Here is a 19,836-nt window from a genome sequence, read left to right on the forward strand (position 1 = left end):
GTACAACATACCTGAAAAAAGCTCAACCTTTTTTCTTTTTCTTCCAGAAAAAAGGAGTGAAGAGAAAAGCAGACACCACCACTCCCACCACCTCCGCCATAACCGCCAGCCGAAGTGAGTCCCCTGTTCCGATGTCCGATCCCAAGCAGGCAAAAGTATCCAACAGGCGGGAGAGCACAGGGCGCCCAATTAAGCCACCAAAGAAAGACTTAGAGGATGGAGAGGTCGCACAGCATGGTGGGAAGAAAGGCAAACTGACGGAGCACCTCAAATACTGTGACAGTATCCTTAAGGAGATGCTCTCCAAGAAACATGCCGCCTATGCCTGGCCTTTCTATAAACCGGTGGATGCTGAGGCCTTAGAGCTGCATGACTATCATGATATCATCAAACATCCCATGGATCTCAGTACTGTTAAGGTACATGTATAATAACTCATGCTGGAGATTTTTAGCCAGGTTCCATGTTTATCTTGTTGTAAATGGGTGAATTAAAACGTACCATAAAGCTAGCCATACACTGGAAATCTGATTGTTTTGAGCTCAGTTTAGATTCAGTTTTCCTATTAAAATTTTCAGTCAAGGGCTTGGCAGTCGATTTGAAGAAATCCCAAACAAGTGTGGAGGAAAATCCAATTGCTGTTTAGCGTATTGCTTGATGGGGTTCTTCTTTTTGATTTAAATTACCTGAACAATGCTATGTGTGGCCAGCATAATGTTGGCTCCACACATGACAATTTTGGAATCGTTCCAACAGATGTCAATTGGAAATAAAACAATGTAGCATTGAATGAAACGGTCAGTCTGCCATCTGCACTTTTAATTGTTTCTGGTGTTGGACTAATACGCTATGCAAACTGCAAAGGAATTTGTTCAAAACCACTAACGTATCAGGAAAGAGCCTTGGACTTCTGCGGATCATTACATTTTATTTTGTCAATGAAAAGATCCCTGGAAGCTAGCATTTGGGTTGTGTTGTTCATAAGTCCAGTTTTCTATTTCTTCTCTTGTTTTTCTTCATGTGTAACTGAAAGCTGCATTTCTAGAACAAGTCTGCTATACTTGGCCTTATTCAGTAGGGCAGTGATTGTGCATGGAGCGATCCCCCACAGCAAGCATTCAGATCTCGCTTTACTGTTGAGTGGTTTATAAAAGAAAGAGTTGCTGGCTGGTGTTCATGTATGTAGACATTGTTGCAGGTCACTTTCTGTGTGTAGCACAGAAAAGGTAAAGGTAACAACAACAAAAACCACCCAGAAGAGTTATTTATGACCTGGACTGTCAGACAAAATCCCCAGAGACTGAACTGTCGCCACTGTAGTCCAAGTTAGCTCATTATCCTTCCTACAGTCTCTCCTAACCCTGGAGACCTGCTTCATTGATGCTGTGCAAACCCTCTCGTCTTCTAAGCCTTCCTAGTATCTGCTGGCTTGTTTCCACAACAGCAGAAACCCGGTATACTAGTTTTTGATCAAAACGTTATGCCTAGTGTCCTCCCCACTCCCTGAACACCTTAGTCTAACCGTCCACTCCTCATCTGAAACCTAAAGCTTAACCCCTACTTTAGCACTATATTCGATTTTATACCGTATATACTCGAGTATAAGCCGAGATTTTCAGTCCATTTTTTTGGGTGAAAAGTGCCCCCCTCGGCTTATACTCGAGTCAGCGCCAGCGCGTCTTCTTACTTACCTCGCCGAGCGTCGCGTCACTGCTGCTCGGTGTGCGGCGCTCCGAGCGGGGTCATCTGGCAGTCTCCGGGTCCTAATTTATTTAAATAAATATTAATGTATTTTATTGGTATCTATCTACCAGTAGCTTCCTCATTTCCCACCCTCGGCTTATATTCGGGTCAATACTTTTTCCCAGTTTTTTTTGCTAAAATTAGGTACCTCGGCTTATATTCGGGACGGCTTATACTCGAGTATATACGGTATATTATTTGTCAAACGCTTTGCTAAGCAATATCCCATGGAAAAGTAGTTTTACTACAAAAAAAAAAGGGCCTTTCCCATTGTGTATCCATTTCTTGCCTAAACCTTTGAAAGTATTGAAACCATTTGGCTTGACATGACAGACATTCTCCATATATCTCTCAGTTCATATTTGCATTAAAACAAACACACACACGCCTCTTGCTACATTGCAGAGTTCTCTCTCTCACTTAGCATGTCAGACCGCTGCCAAGTGAGCTTGCACCATGTGGTCCGAATTCTGTGTGGAGAAGTATGTTGGTTTTCCTTTTAACAAAGACCCCAAATTAAAAACAAGACAAATTGTATTTTTCCTGTAATCTCACAATGTAAACTTTCTCATTGCAGAAAAAAATGGATGCCCGGGATTATCCCGACGCTCAGGCCTTTGCTGCTGATATACGGTTAATGTTTTCAAACTGTTACAAGTATAACCCGCCTGACCATGAAGTGGTCGCCATGGCCAGGAAATTGCAGGTGATTAGCACTTAAATACACTGTTGCACTGCTGCTCACCACCACTACTGCATTTTTCAGCCTTTTTTAGATAGTAAGTTTATCCTTAGCAGTTACTGACATGCTTTTCTTCTTAACTAGCTGGACTGAACCTTTCTTCATGCACAGAATGAGACTCTAGGTTGCTTCTGAAAAGATATACAATTTCCATAATGTTATCCCCTAGCATGAAACTTCTGAACACTGCTTCGTGTCACGTTAAACAAGGCTGATGGTGCCAGATAAACAGGGCTTCAGAAATATGTACTTCGCATGTAATGTTTCTTTTCCATACTTTAAATTGCTATTTTATACGGATCTTTTTTGGCTCCTTTTAATGGAAACGTCATAAAAGGTTAGTAGCTCGAAATCTGGATAGACCGATTCCTTCGATGACAGGGTGACCTGAGCTGGCATAGTGAGTGAGCCTCTGTATTTTTTACGGACAGAAATCTTTGTGCCAATTCCAACCAAACCAGGTTTTAATAACCACCTTAATATTTTCTGGTCCTTTACAGTTAGAGGAAGCCCCATCCCTTTGGGGCACTTTACTCACTATGAACCTCTGTTCAGGTAGCAAGTGATATCGGCTACTTAAGGTGGCTGCACAGAAATACGACTTGCAGTGTCTGTGCAATGTGGTAGTCTGTAGTAGCAATCTGTGCTCTGCAGCTGCAATTTCTCGCGCTTATACTTTCTGATCTTCTCTTTACCAAAGGATGTTTTTGAGATGAGATTTGCAAAGATGCCAGATGAGCCTGTGGAGGCCCCCGCCCCACCCCCAGCCCCTGCTCCAGTGGTCAGTAAAAGTGTAGAGAGCAGTCACACCAGTGAGGAGAGCTCCTCTGAGACCGACAGCTCGGACTCCGAGGAAGAGCGAGCCACGCGGCTGGCTGAACTCCAGGAGCAGGTGAGGACAAAATACTCTGCGAAAACTCCTTTTCAGGTTTGTGAGTGAACTACTTTGTTTCCCTGTTTGCTTTTCAACATCGCATTCAATCTATTCTGAAATAGTCTGAAACAACCCAAGCAGTCCAGTTTAGTAAATGTAGCCAGAATTGCTGAATGTAATTAAACTATCAGTTTTATGTAAACTGGCAGAAAGAAAATGGATTCTGATTTTAAAAATAATGATGAATCCTTAGTCTGCATTGTCATATGTCATTGTTGCAGTAAATTATCCAATATAGTGAAATATCTTCAACTTGTCTTGCATTCTTTCACAAGTGGACCAGTCTGTAAATGTTTGCAACAGTTTATTTGTTTTTAGCCCAACAGTAAGTGTATGTTAGGGCAAAATAAAAAAAACAAAACGGTACGTCTTTGCAACACCTGCATGTTTTCCATATTTTATTCCTTTGGGGCCCATTCGCATCGAAATTGGAAGGAAATCTCAAACAAACGGAGGGTTCGTTGACTTGCAGTTGTACCATCCGACTTCCTTCTGATCCATTGCCGTGTGATACGTTTTTCAACAGATGCCAACAGAATGGCACCGAAAAATGAATGGGTGTCAATGGGTGTCACACCGGATCTGTTGCGTTTAAGTTACGCTGAAAAAAAAAGTAGTTCATGTTCTACTTTTTTTTTTTTTTTCAGCACAACTTAACGCAACGGGGCAGTGGGAACTAGCCCCATTGACACCCATTCATTTTTCTGTGCCCTTCTGTTGGCATCCGTTGAAAAACAAATCGCAACACAATGGATTGCAACGCATCTGGTATGAATGGGCTCCTAATAAAATAAAATAGCTATTGATCCAGCTAGAAATGCACTCTGCTCTGCCTTCTTGTGGGCTAACAACATGGGGAAATTTATCAAAACGGCACAGACAAAATCTGGAGCAGCTGTGCATGAAAACCAATCAGCTTCTCTCTTCAGTTCAGTTAAGATTTGAAAAAGAAAGAGAAGCTGATTGGTTGTCTTGCACAGCTGCTCGACATTTTGTCTGCTCCAGTTTTAATAAATTCCCCTCACAGTGCCTCTTCTGCACTGAAATCCTAAGCAGTTTTGTCAGCCCTGCCCAGTTCTCTTTCTGAACTACAGAATACATCTTCTCTTATCTGCATAACTTAGGGGGTAGGGATGCACCAATACCGTTTTTTCGGTGTCGAGTAAGAGTACCAATATCTTTTTTTCGGTACTCGCTGATACCGAGTACCGGTGCCTTGTGCCCTGATTATTAGGAAGTCGGGCGCCGGATCATGACACATCCTTCCTTCAAAGGAAGCAGGGCGGCGAGTCATGAGGTGCTTCCTGATTGGTCAGGAAGCCAGGCTGCCTAGCAACAAGTGATGCTGGCTTCCTAGCTAATCGGGAAGCTGGGACACAGGTTTTTACGTGCCGCACGCCTTCCTGATTGGTTAGGAAACCCGGCTTCTTAGCAACACATGAGGCCAGCTTCCTAGCCAATCAGTAAAACGGGACGTGGGTCATAACCACAGAGATCTCCCTGTGACCGGAAGTTCCGGTATGGGAGCATTTGGCAGAGTACGAGTACTTGCCCAAATATTCGGTATCGGCACCGATACTGGTATCTGTGCATTCCTATTAGGGGTGCACCGAAATTTCATCAGCTGAAAATGGCACTTTTGGCACAATGCAGAAAGTACCATCTTTTGGACGAAATTGAGGTGCATCCATGGTTTCTCTCCTCCCTGCTGGGCACTGCCCTGTGTCTCCTCTGATACAGTGCAGCGTCCAGCGGGGAGGAGAGAAGCTGTCGGAGGAGGCCGAGCGGTGCAGGGGAGGAGAGCGATGTGAGCAAGCGGCGTGTAACAGGAGGTCGAGCTCGCCTCCTGTGACAGATCAGGAGAGCGGTATGTGGGCGGGGACAGCTGTCAGTGCTGTTACTGGAGACTGAGCTCTCTTTCACATGGCCTTGCTCACCCTCCTGTGAAAGACCAGGAGAGAGTAGTGGGGGCAGAGACAGCTGTCAGCTATCACAGGATGGCGAGCTAGCGGTGCGGGAGAGCAGTCAGCTGTCACAGGAGACCAAGCTCTCCTCCCCGTTCCGCTTGCTCAGCCTCCTGTGACAGCGATTAAGGATGGAGAGCAGGTACAAGCACTCAGCGATCACTGACTGTAAATAATTGACAACACAGTGGGGGGGATTTATCAAAACTGGGGCAGACAAAATCTGGAGCAGTTGCCTACGGCAACCAATCCGCTTCTCTCTTCAGTTTAGTTAAAGTGACATTAAACCCTCAGATTTTTTAACATAAAACAATACTGTAATGTGCGCCTTACTGTAATCCATGGTGGTTTCCCTTCTCTTTGCTGCTCTTCCTTTTAATTCTGTATCTGTTCTCATGCTGGGAGAGAACTTCTGTTTTGCAGCAGACTGCCTTGTCTCAGGAATGGATATATGGTGTCTGTGTATAGGTTTGTATAGGTTTGTAACCTGAGCCAGCACTACAGGAAGAGGCCCTGAGCTGCAAAGGGAAATTCTCCCCAAGCATGAGAAGACATGAGGATTTAAAAGGAAGAGCAGCAAAGAGAAGGGAAACAACCATGGATTACAGTATTGGTTAATGATAAAAAAATCTGAGGGTTTAATGTCACTTTAAGCTTAGAAAATGAAAGGTGAATGCTGATTGGTTGCCATGCACAGCTGCTCCAGATTTTGTCTGCTCCAGCTTTGATAAATTCCCCTCATTATGTTTACTGTGTCCCCAATTATGAATGAATGGGAAGTGCTCTATATTACTTCTTGTTCATTCATGATTGTGGAGATAGTAGGCATACTATCTCCACAAGTTATGAATGAACAGGATTCCTGTAAAAAATAGAAGAAAAATAAATATTTAACAATAAAGATTAGGAATTAGACAATTTTTCAAAATTGTATTTCGGTGCACCTCTACCTATTAGGGGGTATTCTGTAGTCCAAAAGGAACGCAAATCAAAACTGCATATAATCCACTGGGACTTTTAGGGTGCCATGTAAATCAAATGAACCCAATATTATTGAAACTATAAAACAATTTTATTTTTAAAGGTTAAAATCTTAGTATTGTTATCTTAAATGCATGATAAATAATATTGAAATATGTTCAAATATCTTCAGAAATATCCCCATGCCTACCTTATTTCCATGGTCCTATAAAATACATAATATATATAATATACAATATAAATAACCTGGCACAAATACCAATCGGCCATAACATTATGACCATTGACAGTTGAAGTGAATAACATTGATTAACTGGTTACAATGACACCTGGAAGTGGGTGGGATATATTAGGTCCCTAAAGTTGAAGTGTTGGAAGCAGAAAAAAAGGGCAAGGATTTGAGTGACTAAGGCCAAGTTTTGATGGCTAGAACAGGACCTACCAAAAGTGGTTCAAGGGAGGAGAGCCGGCTAACAGGCTGGCCCGTTTAGTTCACTCTAATAGAAGGGCTACTGTAGCTCAAATTGGTGAAAAGTTTAATACTGGTTCTGATAGAAAGGTGTCCGAACACACACACAACATCGCAGTGTACACCGCAGAGCGGTCAAGGTGCCCATGCTGACCTGTGTCCACCGCCAAAACGCCTACAATGGGCAGGTGAGTATCAGAACTGGACCATGGAGCAATGGAAGATGATGGCCTGGTCTGAGGAATCACATTTTTGTTTAGGTCATGTATATGGCCAGGTGCATGTGTGTCGCTTACTTGGGGAAGTGATGGCACCAGGATGTTCTATTGGAAAAGGCAAGCAGGTGGAAGCACTATGATGCTTTGAACAATTTTCTGCCGGGATACCTTGGGTCCTGGCATTAAACTTTGTTGCTGACCAAGTACACCCCTTAATAGAAATGATATTCCCTGATGTGATGGCAGTGACCTTTTTCAGCAGGATATTGCACACTGCCACACTGCAAAATTGGTTCAAGAATGGTTTGAGGAACACAACAATGAGTTCAAGGTGTTTACATGGCCTCCAAATTCTCCAGATCTCAGTCCAATTGAGCATATGTGTGATGTGCTGCAAAAACAAGTCCGGTCCAAGGAGGACCCACCCTGCAACTTAAAGGGTCTGCTATTGACTGCATGGTGCCAGATACCACAGTATACCTTTAGAAGTCTAGTGGATTCCATGCCTGGACAGGTCAGGGCTGTTTTGGTGGCCAAAGGGGGACATGCGCAATATTTGGTGGGTGGTCATAACGTTATGGCAGATCAGTGTATATGGAGTTATTCTTGATATCAAGAATCAGAATACAGCCGCTACTGTATAAAATGACATTTGCAGATAATTTGCTAGTGTCATTGAGTAAATACAGTTAATGTATTCAATGTATTTACTACATTCATATATAGGTCACAGGTGTGACATTTGATCTGCATATGACATCACATAGGCCTTACAATTTTTATTTATAATAAAATGAATTCCTTTTTAAACACCATTAACTCCTTCCCTTTCTATTGTGTTTTTTTTAACATTAATATATTTTTTTTTTCTCTTTCTCTCATTTTGTTTTTTCAGTCACATATAAAACCCTTTTTTATTTCCAAATAACTTTGCCATGCTTTGTACCAAAAGTATAATTTTAATAGGAGATATTATAGAATAAAATTATGACTTTTGTTTTATTTTTAAATTGTGCTATGTGAATGAGAACATGTAAAAAATAAAAACTAGGTGTGATTTTCAATTTGGCTGCAAAAGTAGAAATATGCTTGCAAACATGGAAATATACTGTTACTATTACTATTTGTGTTGAGTTGTTAAAAAAAAGTTGGTGTAAGGTCAGCCACTCTACAAAGAAAACATTCTTGTTTGTTATACATGTGCTCTTGTTGTGAAATGCTTTTTTATGATCATAAATGAAGGGAAATCAGTTAATCTGAGACAATTGCGTTATAGTGGCGTCTACAGAAGGATATGACCATTGGCCAGCCAGGTATAACCCTTCCACTCCCAGCAAGCCTCCGTTTTTGTGCTTGTATCCTAGCTGGATAGATGTGTGGGTTTTTTTTTTTTTTTTTCCCCCTCCTGATTACATTTTTACTTTTTTTTTTTTTTTCTAGATATGTAGTTTTTTACACTAGCTTGGGGACGGGGCTTGGTCCGGCAGGGTGGCGCTTCGGCTGGCAGGGGGGCTTCGGCGGGGGGGGGGATGCCTCACCCCGAGCAAGAGGTACCGCACGTCACTGGAATGGTGTACATCCTTCTTCCAGGGAAGAACCAGAAGTCTTGCTGTGGCAAGAGGTAACAGAAATTCTGGCCTGGGCAGAACTCCATGCTCTAGCCTTGTCTGCAGTTCACATTACAGGTGTGGACAATTCGCAGACAGACTACATCAGCCAGCAGCACTTGGCCCTAAGTGAACAGTTCCTACACCTGGAACTGTTTCAGGACCTGTGTCACAGGTGGGGGATGCCATATGTGGACTTTCCAGGTTCAACACCAAATGGAGTAGGTTTGTCTCCAGGTGCAGAAATCTTCTGGCAGAAGCAATGGATGCTCGAGTGGCTCCATGGAATCAGTGGAGCCTGCTCTACACCTTCCCTCCTCTGAAACTCCCTCCTTGTCTTCTCCAAAAGATGGAAATGGAGGGCATTCTGGTGATTTTCGCATCACTTAACTGGTCAAGATGGATGTGGTAGTCAAGCCTGATCAAACTTTTGGCCGACACTCCGTGGGCTCTTTCAGATCGACCAGATCTCCTATCTCAAGGTCTCATTCTACCACCTTGGTTCATGGTCACTGGATCTGTTTCACCCTTGTAAATACTCATTAGGAAGAATTCTGACCTTTTTTATGCTATCCAATCGGTATCAACATTTGGCCCCGAGTACCATCACGGGGCAAATCTTGGCCCTTGTGATTTTATTCCAAAGACCAATATCCTACCATTTCTTGGTCAAGAACTTTTGTATAGGGCATCTCCCATGTGGTTCCTCACGTACAACCTCGTGTGACCCTCTGGTATGTCGGTTTTGTTTTGGTCTGCTCTTCAGAGACAGCCCTTTGAAAGTATTAGGGATATTACCCTTTCCACCTTTTTTAAAGGTATTTTTCCTGTAGCCATCACCCCTGCCAGATGTGTGTCTGAGCTGGCCGCCTTGTCCCGTAAAGAACCCTACCTGGCCTTGTACAAGGATAAGATTTTCTTCCTAAGTTGGTTTTGGACTTTCACCTCAACCAGGACATTGTTCTTCTTTCTCTGTGTCCAATTTACCTTCACTGTCCGGATGCGGTTTGTAGAGGTAAACCGAAAGTAACAAAAATTTCAGGCCCAAACCGGAAAAAAAATTCTAACCTTTATTTTTTAAAGTTTTTTTTTCTGAACGTTTTAATTTTTTTTTTATTTTGTTTAATAAATATTTGTAATTTTTACTGTCTGGGTCTCTGGGGAAATATCAGGGGTCTAAACAGACCCCTGATATTTCCATTTTTAAAATAGAGAAAGAGATTGAGGACACACAGAGTCCTCAATCTCTTTTTCTGCAGCCCCTGTTATCAATGAACAGGAATCCTCTATACTGAGTGTTCCTGTTCATTCATAACCCGTGGAGATGGTATGTTTTACTAAAGCCACAATCTTGAAAGTGATGTAGGGCACTTCCCATTCATTCATAATTGGGGACACAGTAAACATGCTCTGTCCTCAATTATTTACAAGCAGTCAGCAATCACTAAACCAATTGCCTTTGATTAACTGAATTTGTGTCCCCTGTGTACTTATAGAAATTAATTTTATGGCAAGTACAGAAAATTCTTTTTTTTTCTTTTTTTTTCTTTTTTTTCTTTCGTGCTTATACAAGTTTTAATAATCTCCCTCTGAAGTTTCAACAATAAAAAAAGATTTTTTTTTTAGTAATTTATGGGTGTTTGAATCATGCTGTGTAGCAATCACCCTCCTCTCTTTCCAGTTGAAAGCTGTACACGAGCAACTGGCTGCATTGTCGCAGGCACCGGTCAACAAACCAAAGAAAAAGAAAGAAAAGAAAGAAAAGGAGAAGGAGAAGAAGAAAAAGGATAAAGACAAGGAAAAGGAAAAAGAGAAAGAGAAGCACAAGGTGAAGACGGAGGAAGAGAAAAAAATTAAGCCAGCCCAGCCGGCCAAGCCTCTCCCACCTAAGAAAGCGCCCACAAAGAAAGCAAACAGCACGACGACCACCACTGCATCCACCACAGTGGTGCCTGCTCCCAATAGGTCAGGACTACAGCATTTATTCAGAATGCTTTGCTACATTCAATTTGCCAACTTGTCATACCAAGGACTGCCTTTTATCAGCAGTGTTCTGTCTGTTAGAACATAATAAATCATAATTTTTCTGAATGTATTACAAGCTCCTTGATGTAACATCCTAGCTTGTCACATTGCAGCTTAAAACACAGCCTTCCTACATGTCTTGTCACCTTTTTATATCACATAGTGTACAGAAAAAAATACAAAAGCATCTAATTGAGGGAATCTAAAAAAGCTGAAATCTTATCTAAACATGGCATCACCTAGTGGTTAAACTATCCAGGGAAAACCAGTCCCATCCAGTTTGTAGCACTAAAGGCTAAAATAAAACTTTAAGCTGTTGCAATGGGTTTAATCGCTATTTTTCCTGTTACTAGTGTGTGAAAATAATATGATAGTCTATAGGATGATATCTGACATAGATGAGAGCAATAGACCGATTTCTGGCGGGTAACCAAAACATTTAATTTCAGACCTAAAAAAGCGGGATGGTTTTGGAGGGTTGGGCTCAACCAAAAGGTAAAAATAAATACATTAAAAAAAAATCTGCATCCTCAGAACCCTAAACCTGCAAACGATCCAGAAGAAGGCAAAAAACCCCCCCCCCCCTTAAAACATTTATTGAATGGAATAAAAATCAGGTATGTATATAGACACACACACACACACACACACACACACACACACACACACACACACCACAGTGTGTGCATATCTTCTCTATTGCTTTTAGCATTATTAATTTAATAAGCCTGGAGGTAGTCAAGTGTGATCTGCATATGATAATTTATCACTTGCTGCAGTGACCCGTCAGAATGGATGATCTTCACACTACATGCCTACCATGCAGCGTTTGTTTTGTTACACGGCAAATTATAGAAAGGGATGAGAAACTTGAAGTAATAGGACTGTTTTAACTTAAAATCAGCATCTAGAAATACAGTAGAGGTCAGCTGGTTTTGGCGATCGAATGTTCTGTGGTCAGGAGAATTCACATTATATGGAGTCATCTGCCTGGAAGAGGGGAATTTTCACCACAATAGAAAATCTTTAGTGGAGGGAGGTCAGGAGTTTACTACTGGGAGAGCTGGTAATGGCTGATTCATTGGGGAGTTTCCAAAAGGAGTGTGTGTTTTTTGTTTTTGTTCTTTTTTTTTTTTTTTGACAGCCTATGTTGGTTGTTTAGTCATTCATGAGACGTCCCATATTTATACACTATTTCAACTTTTATGTGTCCATGTTTTAATTTGTTCTTCAAAATTTGTCTCCCCAGCAAGCAACCGAAGAAAGGAGGGAAGCAGCCTCCAACTGCCAACTATGACTCGGACGAGGAGGAGGAGGGGGGTCTCCCTATGACCTACGACGAAAAGAGACAACTTAGTTTAGACATCAACCGGCTCCCGGGTGAAAAATTGGGCCGAGTCGTCCATATTATACAGTCCCGGGAACCATCCCTAAGAGACTCCAACCCTGATGAGATAGAAATCGATTTTGAGACTCTGAAACCTACCACACTGAGAGAGCTCGAGAGATACGTCAAATCTTGTTTACAAAAAAAACAGCGGAAGCCTTTCTGTGAGTAACCTCTGCATACAAGGCGCAGATATGGGAAGTGATTAGTCTTGCATGCAAAGAACCTTACAATAGCCTTATTCATGCCAGGCCTCTAGATTGTCACACACCAGTAACATGTCTTGTTTCAGGTCCCTGACACAATACCTGGAATGTAGCACACTTCATTGTTGGTGTATGTAATCTCAGATAGATTAAAAAACAGGATTTCCATTACATTTATTAGAATTTGAAGGATGGCTCCAAATAGTGATAAAGAAATAACCAATTTGCTAACTTAAGGTGCCCATACACTGCAATTTTCGTTCGGAAATCATACACGAATAGTATTGATGGTATGTCACCGATTTTAGATTTTGTGATGTTTAAAAAATTTTGTGTCAGGTTGGAAATGTTTTTCTGACCGAACGAATATCAAAGAATCAGTGGGGTTCTCGTTCGTCAAAAGAACACATCGCATGCGCAAAAGGAAATTGCTTTGTTCGTCAAAAATTGGTTGGATACTATGACTAACGAACGATTTCCGAAATCGACATTTGACGTGGGGAAGTCTAGGTATAATCGAATGAGGGCTTGTGCCAGAAACTAATCATTTTGAATGGAAAATCGTACAATGTATGGCCACCTTAAGTATTTCATGTACTACATTTATTTAGATGTGCACCAGGTGCACTTACAGGTAGTGTAGGATGTGATTAGCACAAAGAGGATCAACATGGGGTGGGGACTACAAAATTGTATTTTACGTGTTGTGACCCTCCTTATGATATTTAGTCTTACAGCACAGCAGAGCTGGGAAAGATGATGGCAATTTTATGAGCAATACTTTATACAACTTTTGGCAGGTTAAATGTGTTTCAGTTGCAAATTTAGCTGCTTATTTGTAATTGCATAAAGAATCTACTGACAACATTGACAAACTAATGTGACGGTTTCCATATATTTTCTTTACAGAATTTGAGTTTTTAAAAATATAAATTTTGGTATATGAATAATGCATATTTGATACTGTATTGATATTTTTATTGTAGCTGCTTACTGCAGTTAGCTATTAGAGATCGGGGGCATCCTGTAGTGTGTCTGCAATGCACTACCTTGTCACCCCAAGTACAAAGTGTGGGCAAATCTGAGTTTCATTACTGTACCTATTATGAGGGGTTCCCACCATCTGTGCTGGGCTTTTATTTATTTTATTATTTAAATAAGAACTCTGGGCAGAAGAAATCTTAACCCTTGTGGTGGGGCTTCCCATGCACTGCAAGGGTTAAGTGCTTGTTTTTGTTTGGGGTTGCAAATAACAAAGATGTACTTACCCAAACCTCGGACCTGGCTGGCTGCTAGACCATGCAGCCTCCCTCTCCCTTCCCTCCGGCGCTCTAAGAACCCTAGAATCTTCACTTCCAATAAGGATGCCGAGGGACATTCCATCGCCAGAACAGAGGGAGAGAGAGGCTGCAGGGGCCGGTCTAGCAGCGGTGGTTCTAGTGAGTATATCTATATTTTTCGTTATTTTAGACCCTAGATGAAAACGAGCATTTCAACTTTGCAGTGTGGGGGTAGCGCCTTTGCACGAGTTAAGATTTCTTCTGCCCGGAGTTCTTTTCTAATGAAGAACGTAACAGGGGAACTGGAATCCATTGAGGTTCAGAAAGAACACCCATAACTTCCAGGTGAGCAGACTCGGAATTATGGCAGGTGGAATCTCCCTATTGGAGAATCCAATCAAATAAGAAGCAAGGAGCTGATTCAGCTCAACCTATATCTAAAATACCTTTGGGATGGATTGAACCTTTTAGTATGTACTGTGAGGAACAGTGTATGTAAAGGCAAAATTTTGTTTTGAAAAGTATGGGAAAAGGTTAGACCCTCTGCCAAGATTTTGTCTTTGTCCCTGCTAGGGAGATGTATTATGTAGCTGTCCTGGAAAGGGCTGTCACTGAAATGGAATGTAAGTAAAAGCCTAAATTTTACCGTTTTAATGAAAGCAAGAGATGAGGGGAAATCTTCTAGCAGCAGGCAAATGTTCTGGTGACAACTTTCTAGGATGAGAATTCTCCTCTATTTGGGACGATTTCCTCTCACTTTCGGTTTCATCGCCTAGACAGAAAGTAAATGGAAATCTACCCATCAGGACACAGAAAGCAAAAAATAACCTAAAAATGTTTTAAACCTTCCCTACCCTATCCAACACTAAAATAAATAAATTTTTGCCTATACATACACTTTATGGGATGAAGGGCAGAAGTGCTACGTGATCATTAGCCATTTTTTATTTTAGTCGCATGGATTTATTTAATAAAGGCAGCACTGAAACCTGTGATGAGCAGAAGTCCAAACCTGATCAACCAATGAGGTTTCACTTGGCTAGTTTGATTAGTGGGATTGTTATTGTTAGGAATTCTAGGTACCGAGTTTGGCATCTTTAGGGTTAAAGTGTTGGGCATGTTTGGGCAGTTAGTTGGCCAAGATTACCTTCCTGGTATACAAATGGCCCATGTTTCAAAGTATACATTTCAGTATAATGAATAAATAATTTGTTAGGAAGATGTCAGTCTGCTGCTGCAAAGTAATTACAATTTTGCAGTGTAGACCATACGGCTCAAACGGATATCTGCAGAAATGTTGAGATGTTAATAATGCAATATTCAGAGATTTCTCAAGTTCTGTAAATCATATGGAAACTTGCATTTGGTAATGTTTTTATAGCCCCTGTATGCTGAGTGACTTGCTTTCTGGTAAGGTTTTGCTACAGGTGATGTTGGCAGTTGTGAAAATTAACACTTCCTGCAAAGCGGTGGAGGTTTGCTGGCTTTTTCCCTTGCCGGGGCTGAAGTGGCATTTTATGGCAGTTTATCCATCACACCGCATTCCATATCCATGCTTTTGTTTGCCCTTCCTTTCATTACTTTCCTGCAGTGCATTATTAACCCTTCTGAGGTGTTCTCAAATATATAGGAAAAAGGAAGAAAATAAATTTCCAGTAGAAAAGTCGACATGACTTTTGTAAGGCCTTGCTGATGCTGACGGGACACTGCCTGGATGACTGACACCTGTATAACTATATTTTATTTTTGCCTATTCACTGTATAGTCTGTATCTTTCTCTGTGGCTTTAAATAGTCACTCCAACAAATAATGTCTTGCAATTTTCCCCCCCCCCCCAAGGCTGAATACTTTCTAGCTGGTTCTCAGTAGAAACGTAAATGCTGTAACATTCCCTCATTTTTAAGCTTATGATTGCATGAGCAGAGGTTGTGGGGCAGGCTTTGGTTCGGCCATCTTGATCAACCTGCCTGTGCTCAAGCAATGATGCTTAAACTTTGGCCTGTTGGGAGTCACAAGAAGTTCCCTCTAGAGCCCTTTAGAGCAGTGTTTTCCAACTCTGATCCTCAAGCCCCCCCAACAGGTCAGGTTTTCAGGATATTCCTTTTGCTTATCGCAGGTGCCTGTGATAAAGTTTCTGGCAAACCCACCTGTCTATAAATTGGATATCCTTAAAACATGTACTACTTCATGCTACGTGGCTTGGGGAGCAGAGTTGGCAAACACTGCTCTGGAGGTTGTGCAGAAAACCTCTCTTGTGTTGGCGTCTGGCTGATTGCTTCGCTTTCCCAGCAGCCTCGGGGAAGAAGCAAGCGATAAAGTCCAAGGAAGAGTTGGCTCAGGAAAAGAAAAAGCAGTTGGAGAAGAGACTCCAGGATGTGAGCGGCCAATTAAATAACAAGAAACCCGCGAAAAAAGGTACAGTGCTAGATCGCCCCTCCGGCCAACAAAGCCACAGAAATGAACTCTGCTCAAAGCTCAGTGCCCGTCACCCAGTGCAAGAAGGTGGTTGACATATTCATCCTGCTAGATAATTAGACAGCAGGAATGCTTGTCATCTAACGATTCCTCCTCCTGTTTTCATTCATTTTCTCACCGCTGTGATCAGGCTGCTTCACTGTGTAATCCCGACCTGGACTAATATGTAGAATTTAGGAGCCAGCAGGCAGGTTTCAAGCCAAGTGCACGTTTACAATATGTGCCACTGTAAAACATGTGCTGAGCATCCTTTTTCTCCGCAGTCACTTTTTGTTTTCGCTAGCCATGAATATTCATGCTGCTGTCCTAATGGCCCCACCCACCGAGAGACATTTTGCTGGGTAAACACAGGTTCTCCTTGTTTTTACTGGGCATGTAGGCAGTGGAGACTCATAGGATGACTTGGAACCATGCACAGTGCAGCTTTCAGCAGAAGTATTACATGCAAGGAAGCTATTGGGTTTTTTATTTTTTTTTAAATGGGAGAAACCTGTATTGGGAGAAATACATAGGTTGCATTTTGTGACTGTCTTCTGAGAAATGTTTCTTGCCTGATTTGCAAGCTTGTACTGCATCAGTGACTAATTGTCTTGTTAGCAGAGGATTAGCCTGACTTCTGGCAACTAGCATTTTCAGAAGGCAGCAGTGACGGCCTACATATTTCTGTCATGAAAGGTTTACCTTAAAGTATATGTAAACCCTATCCATGAGCTTCTGTTATTTGCTCCCTCGGTCTGTTAAATATACAATTGAAAGCGTTGTTATATTTGTTGAAAGGTGCAGAAAATACCAGTTGACCCTGCCAGAAATCCTGTTAGCCGTTTAGCTGATAACCCCCGGTGCTCCCTTCCTGTTTTGCACTCTGTTATTTTTCTCCCTATATCATAGAGATTAGGAGGGGAGAAGGTGTTCTGTAGTCTGTTTTAGGGTTACAACGCTGTTCCTCCAAAGATACAATACAGTGAGTGAATATGGTCACCCTAGGACAGGAAGTATTACTGCTAGGATCACCGGGTAAGGTTAAATGGGGGGGGGGAGCCTGAAAAAGAACTTGCAGAGTTACAACAGCTAAGGACTGGTAAACCTCAAAATAGATCTTCTATATTCTTGGGGTTACATATGCTTTAAGCTCATCTCGATAAAATATCAGCACATGATCCAATTATGGTTTGGTTTTTTTTAAGGTGCAAAGCTGAAGTGGAACTTGAAGGCACCAAAACACCAGAAAAGGGTGCCTACTGTTCTGTTGGCTTTACACTGATGATCTGGCTCCTGCAGTTTGTCCAGGCCTGGTTTAGACCGTCAGATGCAGACCTCACTGCTGCACAGCAATAATTGGCCTTTATACATTTATTTTATTTATATATTGCAGCCAGTGGTGTGTTTAGCATGCCATTCTTCATTTCTTAATTTATTTTTTTTTTTCCCCCCCCCCACAAGAATTAGAATGCAGCATTGGTGAGGATCATTGGTCCCTGGAATAAAAGTAGTGCTCACTGGTATCCACTGGTAAAATCCACACTATATGATGCTTGATGCACTCACCTTATTGTAGGAAGTAGTGATCCTCCTCAATGCTGCATTCAGACCACTTCAGGCTTGTGTGGCTTGCTGTTCTGTACTTGTTTCTTAACCTAATAATTGGCACCATTGCATGAGTAGGGACTATGTCTTTCCAAATACTGCTATGCCTGGGAGAAGTAGTATAGGTGATGTAGTTTTCATTAGAGTTTGCAGGTTCTAGAGGCTTCATCCTTTTTCTAATGCATCACTGCCTCACATCCCAACCTGCAAAACGTCTCTGCTACACTGGTATAGTAGAATACATTCCTTATTGTGATTGGCCCTGAGCATTAAAGGGAGAGCAGTCCTTTGGTCTACATATGCTGCTGCCCTGGTTTGATCCAAATTTGGATCCCAAAAAAGCTCTTAATTTTTTTCGACCTAAAAAGAGTTCCCAAAACATTTTGTATATTAAGATCAGTATATTTTAATCTTCTTCAAATACTATTTTGTAAAAATTCCCAGTTACCCAGCAGTTAGTGTATTGACCTGGATCACCTGTAGACCTCAAATTGTTATTCAGTTATTGCTTCTGCTGTGAATGGACCAAACATAGCTCTAAGGGCTTGTTCACACCACAGTGCGGTGCAATCACAAAAAAGAGCGCATGCACTATTTTTTGTGATCACACTGCACCGGGGGCATTGCTGTACCATGCGTTCTGGTGCGGGTGATCGCACCAGAACACGTGCTGGAATGCACTGGTTGTGGTGTGAACAAGCCCTTAAGGTCCTTCAAGTTGTTCTCCCAGCAGCTGAGGTAACCCTGCCCCTTCTTTCCCGATAAGGACTTAGCAGACTTCTAATCTCTAATGTAAACACAGAGCAGGTGGTCTGGTGGGGGGCAGGGTATGCAGAGCTGCTGAGAGAAGGACTTCATAGCTTTGACATATGAGGATGAATTGCTCCACAGTGTCTACAGCTACAGAGGTCAGTGAGGGCTTTTTTTTAAAGACTCATTTACTGATTGTTAAAAATATGTAAATTATTGTTCACAGCCTGGTCACAGGTTCACCTTAGGCCTTAGCACGACCTTTTGCTACATATGAGAGAGGTGCAGTAAGGGGGTCATGTATGACCAGCAAGCCAGGGTGTAGATTTAAATAATAATCCCACTGCAGATCTTTTTCCTAGTATATTAGTAATTCTAATCTGATTCAACACTGCTGTACATTTTTTTTTTTTCTCTTTTCCCCCCTTGCAGAGAAGTCTGGTTCCGGAGCAGCCGGAGGTCCATCCCGGCTCAGCAGCAGTAGCAGCTCCTCAGAAACCGGAAGCAGCAGCTCCAGCGGATCCAGCTCTGACAGCAGTGACTCGGAGTAAAACTTTCACCGTGGATATCAAAACTGCTCACACAATCTTGTCCTTCTCCCCAGTGTCTCCGTCTGAGGCTTAAGGCTTATGTGTGCTGTTTTAAAAAAAAAAGCAAGAAAATACAAAAAAAAAAAACCCAAAAAGACAAAAAGAAGGAAAATAAAAACTACAAACTAATTTTATTTTTTAAAAAAAAGAAAAAATAGAAGATTCTCCAGTTTGGCAAACAGGCATCAGCAATAACCAGCGAGCGAAGGGCCCTGTTGCTTTAATTGGATTTTATGAAAATTTTACTTTATATAATTAAAGAGATTTTAAACTGGTTTTAATGCCTCTTCTCCCTGTTTGGTCTGAATTGTGTTTCTCGGAAAATGACAGAACTTTACACGAAACGGACTGACTACCACTGAATTTAATACGCCATCAACTTTGGAAACTAACTACAATGTAACATCTCACATGGTACTTTCTCTGTCAGAGACTGTCTGCCTTGTAATTAAATAGGTGTGTGTGTGTAACCTTGCTGTAGTTCTTAGAAATACTAAACATACGTTTACAGCTTCAGCATTGCGCCTATATATATTTTTTTTAAAGGGGCGAAATGTGCACAGGGCACTTGTAACTTGTAGCTGATATTATGGGAAGCAACCTATGTATCTGGTGGGAGTAGCTACACATTCCACTAGCCTTTCTCGTTGCTCTCATGTACATATTGCATATGTTATTTATTAACCATTGAACTTTTACAACAACATTTTTTTAAACTGCACATTGGAATATGGGACAAAACCTGTAGCAGAAAAATTGTATCATAGCAAGCAAGGCTTAAACGTTTACCTTTTAGTGACAAGAGTGTGGTTTGTGCTCAATAGGCTTCTTGTGGAGAAGTTTTTTGGGAGTTTGACAATCCTCATTTGTTTTTTTTTTTT

General features: G+C 41.6%; 1 protein-coding gene across 1 annotated transcript in view; it reads left to right on the forward strand.

The window, feature by feature from the left end:
• Positions 1-19,042, forward strand: part of BRD3 (bromodomain containing 3) — a 43,740-nt gene extending 24,698 nt beyond the window's left edge. Inside the window, exons 6-12 of the mRNA XM_018566920.1 lie at positions 48-419; positions 2,321-2,449; positions 3,186-3,377; positions 10,340-10,603; positions 11,946-12,234; positions 15,846-15,971; positions 18,798-19,042. Of these exons, the coding sequence (XP_018422422.1) occupies positions 48-419; positions 2,321-2,449; positions 3,186-3,377; positions 10,340-10,603; positions 11,946-12,234; positions 15,846-15,971; positions 18,798-18,916 (1,491 nt within the window). The 3' untranslated portion in view covers positions 18,917-19,042. The remainder of the gene's footprint in view (positions 1-47; positions 420-2,320; positions 2,450-3,185; positions 3,378-10,339; positions 10,604-11,945; positions 12,235-15,845; positions 15,972-18,797) is intronic.
• Positions 19,043-19,836: the final 794 nt, after the last annotated feature.

The sequence above is a fragment of the Nanorana parkeri genome, unplaced genomic scaffold (assembly GCF_000935625.1).
Source record: "Nanorana parkeri isolate BGI_ZX_2015 unplaced genomic scaffold, ASM93562v1 scaffold988, whole genome shotgun sequence".
In the NCBI taxonomy this organism is placed as follows: domain Eukaryota; kingdom Metazoa; phylum Chordata; class Amphibia; order Anura; family Dicroglossidae; genus Nanorana; species Nanorana parkeri.